The following is a 13,306-nucleotide window of genomic DNA, read 5'->3' on the forward strand; positions in this document are numbered from 1 at the left end:
GTGCTATCCCTTCCATGAGACAGTAACAAAATAGGAAACAGCCACCCCCGGAGGATTGTCAGAGCTGCCTGGCAGTGAGGCGCAGGAAATGAGCCCAGCCACAGACAGAGCAGGCCGGCTCGCTCCGGAAAGCTGGTCCCCCGCTCAGCCTCCTCTCCGTCCATTGCAGTGCCTCCCTGAGCAAGGACCTTGCCCCAGGAGACTGCAACCTGCACAGTTCCTTACTGCGTAGGATTTTATGGTCCGAATTTGCTGATCTAAGTTCTTATCACACTCAGCTGCTTTTAAAGGAGAGGCTTTTTTTTTTTTTTTTTTTCCTGACAGGCAGAGTGGACAGTGAGGGAGAGAGACAGAGAGAAAGGTCTTCCTTTGCCGTTGGTTCACCCCCAAATGGCCGCTGTGGCCAGCGTGCTGCGGCCAGTGCACCATGCTAATCCGAAACCAGGAGCCAGGTACCTCTCCTGGTCTCCCATGCGGGTGCAGGGCCCAAGTACTTGGGCCATCCTCCACTGCTCTCCTGGGCCACAGCAGAGAGCTGGACTGGAAGAGGGGCAACCGGGACAGAATCCAGCACCCCAACAGGGACTAGAACCTGGTGTGCCGGCGCCGCAGGCGGAGGATTAGCCTAGTGAGCCTCGGTGCCGGCCCAAAGGAGAGGCTTTTAAACTCGTTCAACCAACCCACAATATACAATACATGTCACATCACTCCTTTTATGTGGATACTTTAAAAATTTGTAGAAAAATGGAATTAAAAGCTAAGTTTACTTTGGCAAAAAAATTTGAAATCTGTGTCTAGTTTTTCCACAGTACAGTTTCCATGAACTTTTGGAAGATCCCTTGTGTGTCACAAGCGCACATACATGACCAAGATGTTACAGGCAACGGCACTTATCCTTCTATATTCTAGTCACTCGAATTTTTGTTTCCATTTCTTTTGCACAAAAATGGATATGACTCACCAGATTCACTGTGAGACCACAATGGGCTGCTCCTGGTATCTGAGAAGTACCGCACAGTGCTGCTATTCAAAGTATAGATGGACGAGCCCAACGCTGTGGCCAAATGGGCTAGGCCTCCGCCCTCAGTGGCAGCATCCTGTGTGGGTGCTAGTTAATATCCCAGCTGCTCCACTTCCCATCCAGCTCTCTGCTATGGCCTGGGAAAGCAGTAGAAGATGGCCCAAGTCCTTGGACCCCTGCACCTGTGTGAGAGACCCAGAAGACACTCCTGGCTCCTGGCTTTGGATCGGCTCAGCTCCGGTCATTGAGGCCATTTAGGGAGTGAACCAGTGGATGGAAGACAGTTCTCTCTGTCTGTCTGTGACTCTGTCTCTCAAATAAATAAATAAATAAATAAAATCTTCCAAGTTTAGATGGACTACCTCAGCATCTTTTTAGGAATGCACCTTCTCTGGACCCATTCACCCACAGAGCCTCACAGGATCACTAGGTAACTTAGAGCTTAAGAAGCAAGGAGCTGAAGGACTCTTGGTCCTAAGCACCTTAATTCAGTTCAGTAGCCTCAATCATTTGAGTTCACAGAACTTGGCATCTGGGGACAAAGGCAAATTTAAGTTCCCAGTGACATTTCAGTACCAACAGGGAGGAAAAAGGAAGAATCTGCAGTGAACATGGTTAGAGAACCAGCCATGGAGCTCATCTAAATGATACAGTAAATGGTATAAAATGAGGAACTCGTGGAGGCCTGGAATGATCAGGGAAACCTTCAGGGAAGAGGAAGGTCATGTGCTGGGGGTGAAGAATGAAGACAGGATTCATCAGATAGAGAAAAGGGCATCCAAGGGGAGGACTGGCATAAGCAAAGGCACTGGGGTTGCCAGGTGAGTGCTATAGACAGGCAACTGAATGCCTACCTGGAGCAGGGAGTTCATGTCAGGCAGAGGAACAAAACTACAGCAGAAGAACTGGTGAATACAGAAAACAGTCTTGTACCTTGAAACCTGAGCTCCATGTCCAATTAGCTTATATAGCTCTTTTTCTTAGAAAATGTATTTGTTGGCTGGCGCCGCGGCTCACTAGGCCAATCCTCCGCCTACAGCACCAGCACTCCAGGTTCAGGTCCCGGTTGGGGAGCTGGATTCTGTCCCAGTTGCTCCTCTTCCTGTCCAGCTCTCTGCTGTGGCCCGGGAGTGCAGTGGAGGATGGCCCAGGTGCTTGGGCCCTGCACCCGCATGGGAGACCAGGAGGAAGTACCTGACTCCTGGCTTCGGATCAGCGCAGTGCGCCGGCTGTAGCGGCCATTTAGGGGGTGAACCAACGGAAGGAAGACCTTTCTCTCTCTCTCTCTCTCTCACTGTCTAACTCTGCCTGTCAAAAAAAAAGACGAAAAAAAAAAAAAAGAAAATGTATTTGTTTATTTGAAAAGCAGAGCTGCTGAGAGAGAGGGGAAGACAGAAAAGAGAGATAAATCTACCTTCCTGTTCACTCCCCAGATGGCTGCAACGGCTGGGGCAGCACCAGGTGAAACCCAGGAGCCAGGAGCTTGTTCCGGGTCTCTCCCATGCGTGCAGGGGCCCAAGCATTTGGACCATCTTGCACTGCTTTCCCAGGCCATTAGCAGGGGGCTGGAATGGAATTGAAGCAGCCAGGATTTGAACTGGCGCCCCTGGGAGATGCTGGCATTGTAGACAGTGACTTAGCCCACGGTGCCACAACACCATCCCAGCCTGCATATTTCCTGATGATGATGACATTTCTCAGTAGCTTGCACCTACAGGTCATTCATACATTTCAGGGCAAAGAGAAGCAAAGTAGAACCCAGATTCTGTCCCAGCAGAGTTATGAAGAAGACAGATTTCACACTCCTGACTGTGTGCAAGTCGCTCAAATGGCTGGGTGTGGGATAGTCAATGAGAGCACTCTGGAGCGTTGACTGTTCCCTCAGTTATTCTCACTTGTGACTGCCCTCTGAGCTCAGGTGCGTGCACATGGCAGAAGTGTGACATAGGTGCACTCCCCGTGCCGGGCGGGGGCCGCGGAGGCATGTCTCATCGCCCTGACTTCCGAGCTGCTGAGTTTCTGCCCAGCCTCCGCAGTCCTTCTGAACACAACGGTGCTGGGACACGAGACAGACTCCGCAGGCGTTCCCACGCTGAGCAGCCTGCCCTGGGCTGATCCGTCCTCAGCATGGCGTCCACTGCCCGGCTGCTGCTCTCCCTGATGCGGCTTTGCTCACAGAGTTGGTTCAGGATGCTTTGATTCTACGGAAGATGAAGCTCGCAGCCCTCGGTGCCGTTTGAAATCACAGGTTTGGGATAAGGAGCTGTCTTATTTAGCTCTAGAGTATCAGAACTGTGATTTCTATTATAGGCAGGCTGTGCTGCAGCTGCGAAGACGGTGTTGCTCATGCTAGTGTCTTAAGTGTCATATCCACAGGTGTGGGCTCATCTTCTCACCGATCACAGCAATGGGCCCTGTCCAAGTAGAGAGAACCTAGTGGAGGCCTTGCCGATGGTTTGGGAAGTTGCAATGCGGCTCAGCCAGGCAGAGTGTGATATACAGGGGAAGCTGCAGAAAGACCAGCACGACCTTCCCTGTAGGGAGGGCTTTGCGATGGAATCAGCACTAGCACTGTGTCCTCAGGCATGTGTGCTCCTAGCATAGCTGCATGGTGAGGCCAGTGGCCCCAGGCTTCTGGGGGCAGCCTGAGTGATAACAGAAGCAGACTATGTGATAACAAAGGCACACTATGTTGATTAAAGGCAGGTCCCAATCTCCTTGAGGGAGTCAGGCACAGCTAAAGGAAAACAGGATTGAAGGGGAGAAGAGAATTCTGTGGGAGTTGGGGACCAGGATAAACCTGTTTTTACAGGAGTCTGAGGAATGAGGCAAGACATTCTGGGAAATCGAGACATGGAGACAGAGATAGAAACACAGAAACAGAGTGGCACTAAGAATAAGAGGCCCAGAAGTCCAAGAGCTGTAGGTGGAGGGATGGAGATAGAGAGGCAGGATGTGGAGACAAGAGCAGTCCATTGGCTCACACACAGGGCCCGAGGCAAGTGGTGACTTACAGGTGGTGCACTTGGAGGGTCTTCAAAAAGCACATGGAAAATGTGTAGTATGAGAAAACTTTGCCATAGTTTCAAAATTTTTTGCACCAACATAAATCGATCCTTTAATTCCACTTTTCTATGAATTTTTGATGTTCCCTCATGCAGACATAAACTGACCCAAGAGACAGTGACAGGGAAACGAAAGAGATAAAGATGCACAGGCACACAGAGAGGTCCCCAGAGCCTGACGCGCAGAGACGGAGCAATACCCCCGGGGTATCAGAGAGCTGGAGGAGCAGCTGAGGAGCAGCCACTGGCTGGGGGAGGGATGGGAACTGCATCCCAGCACAGCAGAGACCCTTAGGCTCATCCCCCCACCCTGCCCCGGGGCAGCTGCACCGTGCAGGAATGCCCGCGAGACCAAAAGGGCACCATTGCTCCCCTGTGCCTGAGACACACGGAATGCTTGGGTTGGACTTGAAAAAAAAAATCTCATGGAAAAGCAGGGATCCCAAACAGAGATTCTGTCAGATGCACTCGTGTCTGAGTGGGATCTGCTTGACTCTGCTCGACTCTGTTTAAGCTTATAACCTGTGCCTCATAAAATGATGGCTCAGGGCTAATTGTTTATGGACTGTGATCATCACTGACAGGATACCATTGTGGACTAGAATGGAGATAGAGAGAGACACTTCCAGGAAGCCACAGCTGCAGGAACTTTGGGGAATGTAATAAAACAGACAGATCCTTGTCTCGTTAGGTATCTCTTCTCTATGCCCCGGCTCAGACGATACCTCTAGCCAACATCAATTTATCCCACAGTAAAAACCACTAGGAAGAAGGGGCCTGAGTGAGACCAAGGGCCATGAATACAGTCTTGAGTTCTGGTCTTCGTTTTGACTCAACCTGGGGGGCAGTTCAACACATATCTATTGATTTTTAAAAACAAAGCATTTCATTCATTTGAGAGGTAGAGAGATAGAGAGAGCAAGAGTGAGAGACAGAAGCGGCGGGATGAGAAAGAGAGATACTGAGCTCCCATTCACTTCCCAAATGCCTGCAACATCTGGGGCTGGCCCAGGGACAGGATCAGGGTCAGGGCCAGAGCCAGGATCTGGGAACTCAACCCAGACCTCCCACATAGGTGGCAGGAACCCAATTACTTGAGTTTTTCACCCCTCCCAGAGTCTGTGTAAGTAGAAAGCTAGAGTCAGGAGCCAGAGCTGAGAACTGAAGCCAGGTACTCGTGTGTGAAACACAGGCATCTAAACAGCTGCTCTTTGTCAAGCAGAAGTCCCTGGTGGAGAAGTCAAAGATGAACATACACCTACAGCCTTGCTCCTTAAGAGTTCACCAACAAAAGGAGTTTACTGTGCCCTAAAACAGCATTGGCATCTGCAGAATGGGTATAAGATTACCTGGTGGACCCACCCAACACACTATCTCCTGATGGTGAGTCAGAACCCAGAATCAGTAACCTGAAACCTAGGCAACTTTAGAAATTTACAGGGATAAAGCAAAAAGAACAAAAAAAGTGTTAGAAGATACTTGTGAAACATTAAAGCTTTCAATATATGTTTGACACCATTTTTAAAAATACCCCACAGCAATAGGACTTGTTTTACTTGGATATGAATCACTTGCTATGCTTAGTTTAGTGGGATTGCTGATGTCTAGTCCTGTTGTCTCCCTTCTATTCCCAGGTCAACTCTCCTTTCTTATTCACCAATCTATAAACTGGCTCACTAATTAGTTTTCGTGGTTCTGGACCATTGTCATCCATCATGCTCAACTACCAAATTAATCCACCTGAAACATGATGACCATGTAATTCCATGTTCCTACAAACATCCAAACCTTGCTTCATGTCCATGGACCAAATCTACTTCAAGTGCTCTGAAATGTGGGCCAACTGAAATATCCAAACTTTAATGGAGAGGAAAGACCACACCAGCACCAGCTTTAAGCAGACACAGAGGGAGATGGTGGGAAAACGTCTTACCTGAAGATAAGAGCAAGATTATACACATGGTGTGGCTGCAATCTGTGTGTGTGTGTGTGTGTGTGTGTGAGAGAGAGAGAGAGAAGAGAGACAAAGAAGCTGAACAATATAATTTCAGATGGTTGTACATGGCTGACCTTTTTGGTGTCTTTCTTTGTTTTAAAAACTTTCAATAATTAATATTACATTACTATATTTTAATTGTTTATTATTAATAATTTCACATGTAAATATAAAACAGTATAAATATATTATAAATCATACACTTACATAATACTCATATTTTAGGTAAAATAATTTTTCAACTTTTGCCACATTTTTTCTTTATCCATATGTTTTCGAGAAAGTTTTAAAGTACATTACAGATAGAATGACACTTTACCATTAAATCATTCAGCATGTATCTCCACAAGGTAGCATTCTCCTACATAGCTCAAACTATTATCCAGACATACTGTTATTGTTCTTACGCTTTTTAAAGTTATAAGCATTTTTAAACAGACAAAATCTAGCCACAGATTTTGGGGGCCGGTGCCAGGGGGCAGAGAGTGAGGGTGAGGACCATAGAGAAGCGAGGGAGCCCACTAGCTGGGCTGCGGTTGGTTTCAGGCAGGTCCACATTCGGGTCAGAGCCAGAAGTGAATGGGCTCAGAATAGTGTTTCTCCCTGAGGGGAGCTGGCGGGATCCAGAAACTAACCCCAGCTTTAACAAGTACTCTAAAGGTCTCGTTATGACAACAGAGCTACAAGAGGAAAGGGGAGCTTCTCACTGAACAAGGCTGAGGGTCGAGTCCATGAGAGGCAGAGATGGAACCGTCGGGACTGGATGCGTTAAGGAGAGATGGTGCCGTGTGCTCGTTACAACACTGTTTGGCCGCCAAAGGGTCACCTTCCATTTTTAGAATGCAAGATCACAAAATTGCACAGCAAGAGAAGCAAGCCTTATTGCTGTGGTTGATGTCACAGCTGTGCAAACAGGTCTCATTAAAACCTCCCTTTATTGTACTTTATTTATCTTATGGACTGTAGTGTACTTTCTTAGTCCACTCAATTCTTCTAGTCCTGAAAGTGGAATGTACACAAAATTCAATATGACACTGATTATTTAGGGTGTTGACTTGGCTTTGTGTGCATGTCTACTATGTGAAGAATAGAGAGAATAATGTCTTCTTCAACGAACTTTGTTGGTTGTAGTCATCACAGAACCTTCTTTGCTTCTCTGAATTCAGCACTAATATGTTGTCATTATATAATAAGAGAGAAATTTCATGAAAATTAGCGACTTGCATTAGTAGCCAAGGATGTGGGCTCTGGACAAAAACTTGGACTTGAAGGCCTTCTGGCCTGTAACTCTGAGCATGCTGGAGAAGCTCTGGCCCTCTCTTTTCTCAGTTGTAAATGGGGATGTGTTAGTAACAGTACCTGCTTCTCAAAGTTGTGTGAATTAAGTAGATTTTCACATGTAAAGGGCTTAAAATAGTGCCTGGCACAAGGCAAGCATCCAATCAACACCAGCTGTTGTTATTTGAATGCGTAGCTTTAACTTGCAAAGCAGCACTGCATTGGGTGTCTCGGGAGAGCCCCTAGGTATATTCCTCTGTTCCCCTACCTGCCAGGGCTCCAGCCTGGGCAGAGCGTTTATCTTCAGTGAGGTCACTGGCTGCATCTATGAGAGTGATACTGTGATGGCAAACGGACATAATGCATGTGAATGCATAATGTTGGTGCATAGTAGGTGGTCGGTAAACAATGCCTATCACAGCGGGGAAAACAACTAAGCCTAGACACTCTGGGACTTGTGGCCACCTGGCTCCTCCCTGTGTTCATCCACAGAGCCAAAGTTGGAATTCTTTCTCGTCTTTCGAAGGTCAGAGCTGGGGTAAGCAAGGCATGTGCCTCGCAACAGGGACCTGTGTGTTTCTTCCCATTTATTCGCTGGGTCAGCAAACTACCAGCTGAGGGCCAGTTCCTGCCAGCCACCTGCTTAGTGTAGCATAGACTGAGAGCCAGGAGCCTCTGCACATTTGAAATGGTCGGGAAGAAGATGACTGTGTTGTGATTCATGAAAATCAAATGAGGCTCACGTCGCAGTGTTCATGGATGACAGTTTCTTGGAACATCTTCTCGCTCGTTGGCTTCTGTGTTCTCTGGCGGGTTTTGTACAGCAGTGGCGGGGGGCGGGGGGAGCTGTGACAGAGATTGTAAGGCCTGCAAAGCTGAGGATAATGATCATCTGCTCTTCATTTAAAGAGTCTGTGGCTACTTACCTACTGTAACTTTCTTTCCACATGCAGATTACTGGGCAGAGGCATGAGCATTGGCACAGTGGTTAGGATGACACTTAGCATGCCCACGACTTGTATCAGAGGGCCTGGCTCAAGTCCAGGCTCCACTTCCAACCCAGCTTCCTGCTAATGCACACCCTGGGAGGCAGCAGATGGTGGCTCAAGTACTTGGGTCTCTGCTATCCACCCAAGGAGACCCAGATGCAGTCCTGGGCTCCTAGTTTTGGCCCGATCCAGCCCTGGCTGTTGCAGGCATTTGGGAAATGAACCAGCAAGTGAAATATCTTTGTTTCTCTGTCTCCGTGCCTTCCAAAGGAAAAAAAAAAGTAGTATGCTCTCATAAAAAGAATGTGTCTGTAGATATGGACCTGTGTTTTACAGCAATCGGATAATTTGTGAGGCAGCCTTAGTGTGTCCTTTATATGTTGTATTAGCTTCTTGGAAAGGCCTGGCCAGCTTCTTGGTTTGAGGCTAAGGCACGGCGCCAACACCTGAGCTACAGTGAGGAGGGCTTTTCACGGTAGTGAAAACTCAAGGGATTCTTAGAAAATAACACGATGACAGCCTTTCTCATCGATTTCTGCCCGGTGGGATCCCGGACTAGGAGAGCGGCCCAGCCAAGTCTCAGAGCCCAGGCACTCAGCCCCCTCCCCGGACGCCTGGTGTCTGCTCCCTGGCGGGGCCAAGCTAGCTGTGCACCTGCGGCCATCCATGAAGCTCACCGGGCACTCATCAGCTTCCTTTCCTCAGAGAATCTGTCTTTGAAGCGCAGATTTCTTCAATCCTGCCCCTGTCTGTGCCAGGCCCAGCAGGAAACCCTAGCCGGCTCTCCTGACTGCTCTCTCCCGGCTCGGCTCCACGCTCTTGTCCTGCAGGCTCCAGCATTACGTCGCTGCCCTGGCCCCTGTCACATGCTGCTCCAAGCCTGGGCCATAGCCTGCCATAAAAGAGTACCCGGCAAACCCGCTGGGTTGAGGAGCGCCCACCTGCGCCCGCTGCGGGGACAGGCACGGCCAGGCAGGGTGGGATCTGAGAGGGAGGATCCCAGGCGCGGAGAAGCCAGGTGACCGCCTGTGGGGGCCCGGGCGCGCTCCTCTGCAGCTCCCGTAGCACCTGCCCCAGGCCGCCTCCAGCGCCCCCGCGAAGCCCCCTCTGTAGGTTTGGAGAGCAGCCACCTCGTTCCCTACTCCCTACCTCCGCCGTCTGACCCTGCTGCACAGCCGGGGTATAAATGAAATTGAGCCACCGTTTAAGATGGTTTTACTTCTCTTTGCTTTTGGACACATGGACGCATTTAGGACAAAAGAAAATAAACGTCTTGAGACTGATGCTCTATAAATGAGGCATGGGAACGCATCTGAATTGCTTGATTTAGAGACTTTAGGAAATCATAAAGCTGTGCTTGAGCAAGTGGATAACATTTGTCCTAGAAAAGCGAATGAGGGCTCTGTTGTGGCTCAGGGTTCAGCTGGCAGAGCCTAAGAAAAACAGGCACCAACGAACAAAGACTTAGGATACCGCTCCCATGTAACCACTAAAGACTATCTTCATTGCTACCAAAAATGCAGGAATAAGAATTTACCTCCAATGACCTATTAAAAATAACTTAAGAATTAAGTCACTAAAACCAGCCACTTTTTGTCCACCAATTGCATTAAATCGCCATGATTTTTATGAAGCTTTTAAAAAATGGAATCGATCAGAAGGCTTGAAACAGACCATACCTCACCAGTGCATTAAAGAGCCAAAGAACAAGTTTCATTTATATGTGGAATTCTGCCAGAGGCTTCAAGTCATTGTCAAGGTCTCACAAAGTATCAGGTATACAGAGCATCTCAGTGATGTGCTGGTGGGGCGGCTACTGCCTCAGACTGATTATTGAATATTCAGCTTTGCAAGCTGATGGTTAGAGCCTTGGCAGCATGCAAGCATTTATACCAGGGAAACAGGCACATTTGAGAAATCAGTGTTCCTTCACTCCCCACCTCTGCTCCTCTGCTTTTCCAACATACCATGGAGTAATGTGTTTAAATACACCAGGCTCTCGGGGTACTTTTGGAATGGAATGAACTGATTAGTACATATCAATAAAGTCATTAATCAAAATGATCCAAAAACCAACAAGCACAATGGCAACATTTATGAGTGGTTTTCTGATTCAAGTGTATACCCAACAGACTGAAAATGAAAAAGCCTCTTTTAGCTTTTATTCAATGCTTTTGAGGTGGAGGGGGGTAAGGGGGGGGATATACAGCTCCTACTTGGAGTGTTTAAAAAGAAAATGGTAGGGGTCCAGCACCGTGGCCTAGTGGGTAAAGCCACAAGGCGCAACACCAGCATTCCTGTACAGGTGCTGGTTCAAGTCCTAGCTGCTCCACTTCTGATACAGCTCCTTGCTAATGGCCTGGGAAAAGCAGCTGAGGGGTGGCCCAAGTGGTTGGGCCCTTACCACCCATGTGGAAGACCAGGATGAAGCTCCTGGCTTCGACCTGGCCCAGGCCTGGCAGTTGTGGCCATCTGGGGAGTGAACCAGAGGAGGGAAGGTCTCTCTATCGCTCCCTCTCTCCAACTCTGACTTCCAAATAAAAAAAAAATCATATTATAAAAAAGAAAATGCTGACCTTCAGAGATCCTGAAACTATTCATCTGGTATACGACCTCAGCAACAGGAATTTTAAAATTCCTTGGGCTGTTCTAATGCATAGCCAAATTTGGGAGTCGGTACTACAGAGCACTTTCCCCCAATAACTGTAGGCTGCCTTTTGCCATGGAACTCATCCTCACACACGTAATACATTTCCAGGCCTGCTGAAATTGAGATGTCAGGACATAGCTGTATCCCGACCCAGTTCTGCAGCGCGGCGTTTCATGTGGAATGTCTGTTCCTGCGAGAGAAGACACAACTCTGTTTCCCCGGTGAGGTTTACCTATAGAGGCTTCCCTGCACCTGGGGCAGCACAGAAATGTCTTTGTCATCTAAGTGTGTGCCGGTGCTACTCAACCACAGAGTCTAGGTTCAAGGGTTGTCCATTTCCTTAAAGAACCAGAACTGCTGTTCCCTTTGTCTCTGTCCTTCCTGAGGGTTTCTGACTACAGCGGGCTGGCATTCCAGATAAGGAGACACAGAGGCATTATAGCTTACCGAGTCCATAAAAGCTCAGCGTCAGCTTTAGCGCCTGCACGCTTTGACACCTCTTCTCAGTGCTTGTGGAGGGGTCTTTTGCCTCTTGTTCCTCTCTCTGAAAGGACAGAGAAAGCCTGGAGTCTGACTTCCCAATAAGTGGAACTTCCCTCACTGAAACTTCTAGCTGTTGTATCTGATGTACAATATGAAGGGTGAGTTCAATGCTGAGGCCTCAATTTTGTAATCTATAGACAGGAATTATCGAAACCTTCCACAGTGATACAACATCAGAGGATACAAGCCCTTCAGTCTGAACACACAGATTTTATCTCTTTCCATTGTTCTTTGATGAAGAACAAGGAGTTGGAATCCCAGCTTGGACATTTAATGGATGTGCAACCTGTGAGCAAGTTGTTCAACCCTGTTAGGTGCTTGTTTTGTCCTTCTTAAGTTGGAACTGTCAACAGTTGCTTTGTCATGGGGTTGCTGTGAAGACTTGGAGCAGTTTAAGCAGACAGAAGGCACAGGTGTCAAAACCTGTCTGAGCGCATTCCCAGTGCTTTAGGTGAAGGTTCAAATCCATAGGAAATCTCCTGTGCCTCTCACGTGCAATGCTTGCTCCTTTCACTAAATGTCCCGATGAACTTTGTCACCTGCGTCCCTTCTTAAACTGAAGACTCCACCCACGGAAACTCATCTATTGGAAGCAGAAATTTCATCTTCTTTCTGGATTGTTGGTATTTGAAAGGCTCCAGCTGCATGCATGTGAGAGCTCACATATGCAGTGTCGGGAGCAAGAAACCCAAGCAAGATTGCTATAGAAACTTCCTCATTTCTTCTTTTGAAAAAGTCCCTCTCGCTCACTGTTGGGTGGGCTGTTTATCTCGCCACCATCTGTTACTGTCATTAGGACAGTGATCAAAACTCTTGAATAGCACATTTATTCCTAAACCAGTGGACAGCCAAGCAACCTCCACTCATCCATCCCAATTCTGTCCCTCTTCTCAAAGAATGTCCGACATTTGGCTTTTGTCCCATCTTCTGATCTACCTGCTTTCTGGAAAGATAATCTATGCTTTTACATTGGAATTCATTCCCCAGAGGGGGAAAGTTAACAGATACAAATGAATCAAGTGACAAGGAGGGAAGAGCGGGGAGACCGAGAGAAAGGTGTTTGTGGAGAATCAGTCATTCATCAACATGAGCATTTGAGTTCACCCAAGAAGTGCTTTGAAAAGAGGATCTGTTCTCTTACTCACCCCAAGTCCTGGAGCAGCTCAGCGTCTTCGTCTGGTCTGCTCCACAGATCAGAGGGATCCTGGGTGCCCATCTTCCCTTCTAGAAGTTCTGCTCTGCCCATCCGCGCCCTCCAGTCCGCTAAGTCCCGGCCAGGTGCTGTGGGAAGAGGTGAGCTGGGCTGGCTGCTCCTCGCACTCCTCAGTGAGAGGAGTCTGTGGTGGCTGTGAGCCTGCAGCCAGCGAGGAAGTGAAACTTAGTTACTCCTCCCACTAACACTCACACCCTGGCCCTGAGGCACTGGCAGGAGTGCCTGTCAGTCAGGAAGTATGCAAACTTGGGTAGCTACCTCAGAACACCCACACTGCATCGTGCAATGAGCGGTTTTTGTTAAAGGAAAAAAAGAGAAGACACCCCATGTGGTGCTAGACTATTGGTTCAGACTCTTCATATGAGGCCAAATCTTGGCTTCTCCCTGAAGCTATTAGGCTCTGATTTGGGGAAGAAGGAGTATACATTCATTCACCCCACCTTCGTGTTTTACACACAAGGAACATGGCGGAAGCGTCTACATCTGGGACATTTTTAGAGTGGATAAAGAAATCAGAGCCAAGCCGCTAATCTGACCTTAAAGGTTGTTTT

General features: G+C 48.2%; 1 protein-coding gene across 2 annotated transcripts in view; it reads right to left on the minus strand.

The window, feature by feature from the left end:
* The window catches only part of DAPP1 (dual adaptor of phosphotyrosine and 3-phosphoinositides 1), a 56,856-nt gene extending 43,829 nt beyond the window's left edge, over nt 1-13,027 (minus strand). Inside the window, exon 1 of one of the 2 annotated variants that reach the window (XM_002716954.5) lies at nt 12,688-13,027. In XM_002716954.5, the coding sequence (XP_002717000.1) occupies nt 12,688-12,788 (101 nt within the window). In that variant the 5' untranslated portion in view covers nt 12,789-13,027. The remainder of the gene's footprint in view (nt 1-12,687) is intronic. The other variant, XM_070047834.1, reaches the window with a different exon arrangement.
* Between the last annotated feature and the right edge of the window lie 279 nt (nt 13,028-13,306).

The sequence above is a fragment of the Oryctolagus cuniculus genome, chromosome 8 (assembly GCF_964237555.1).
Source record: "Oryctolagus cuniculus chromosome 8, mOryCun1.1, whole genome shotgun sequence".
Classification (NCBI taxonomy): Eukaryota; Metazoa; Chordata; class Mammalia; order Lagomorpha; family Leporidae; genus Oryctolagus; species Oryctolagus cuniculus.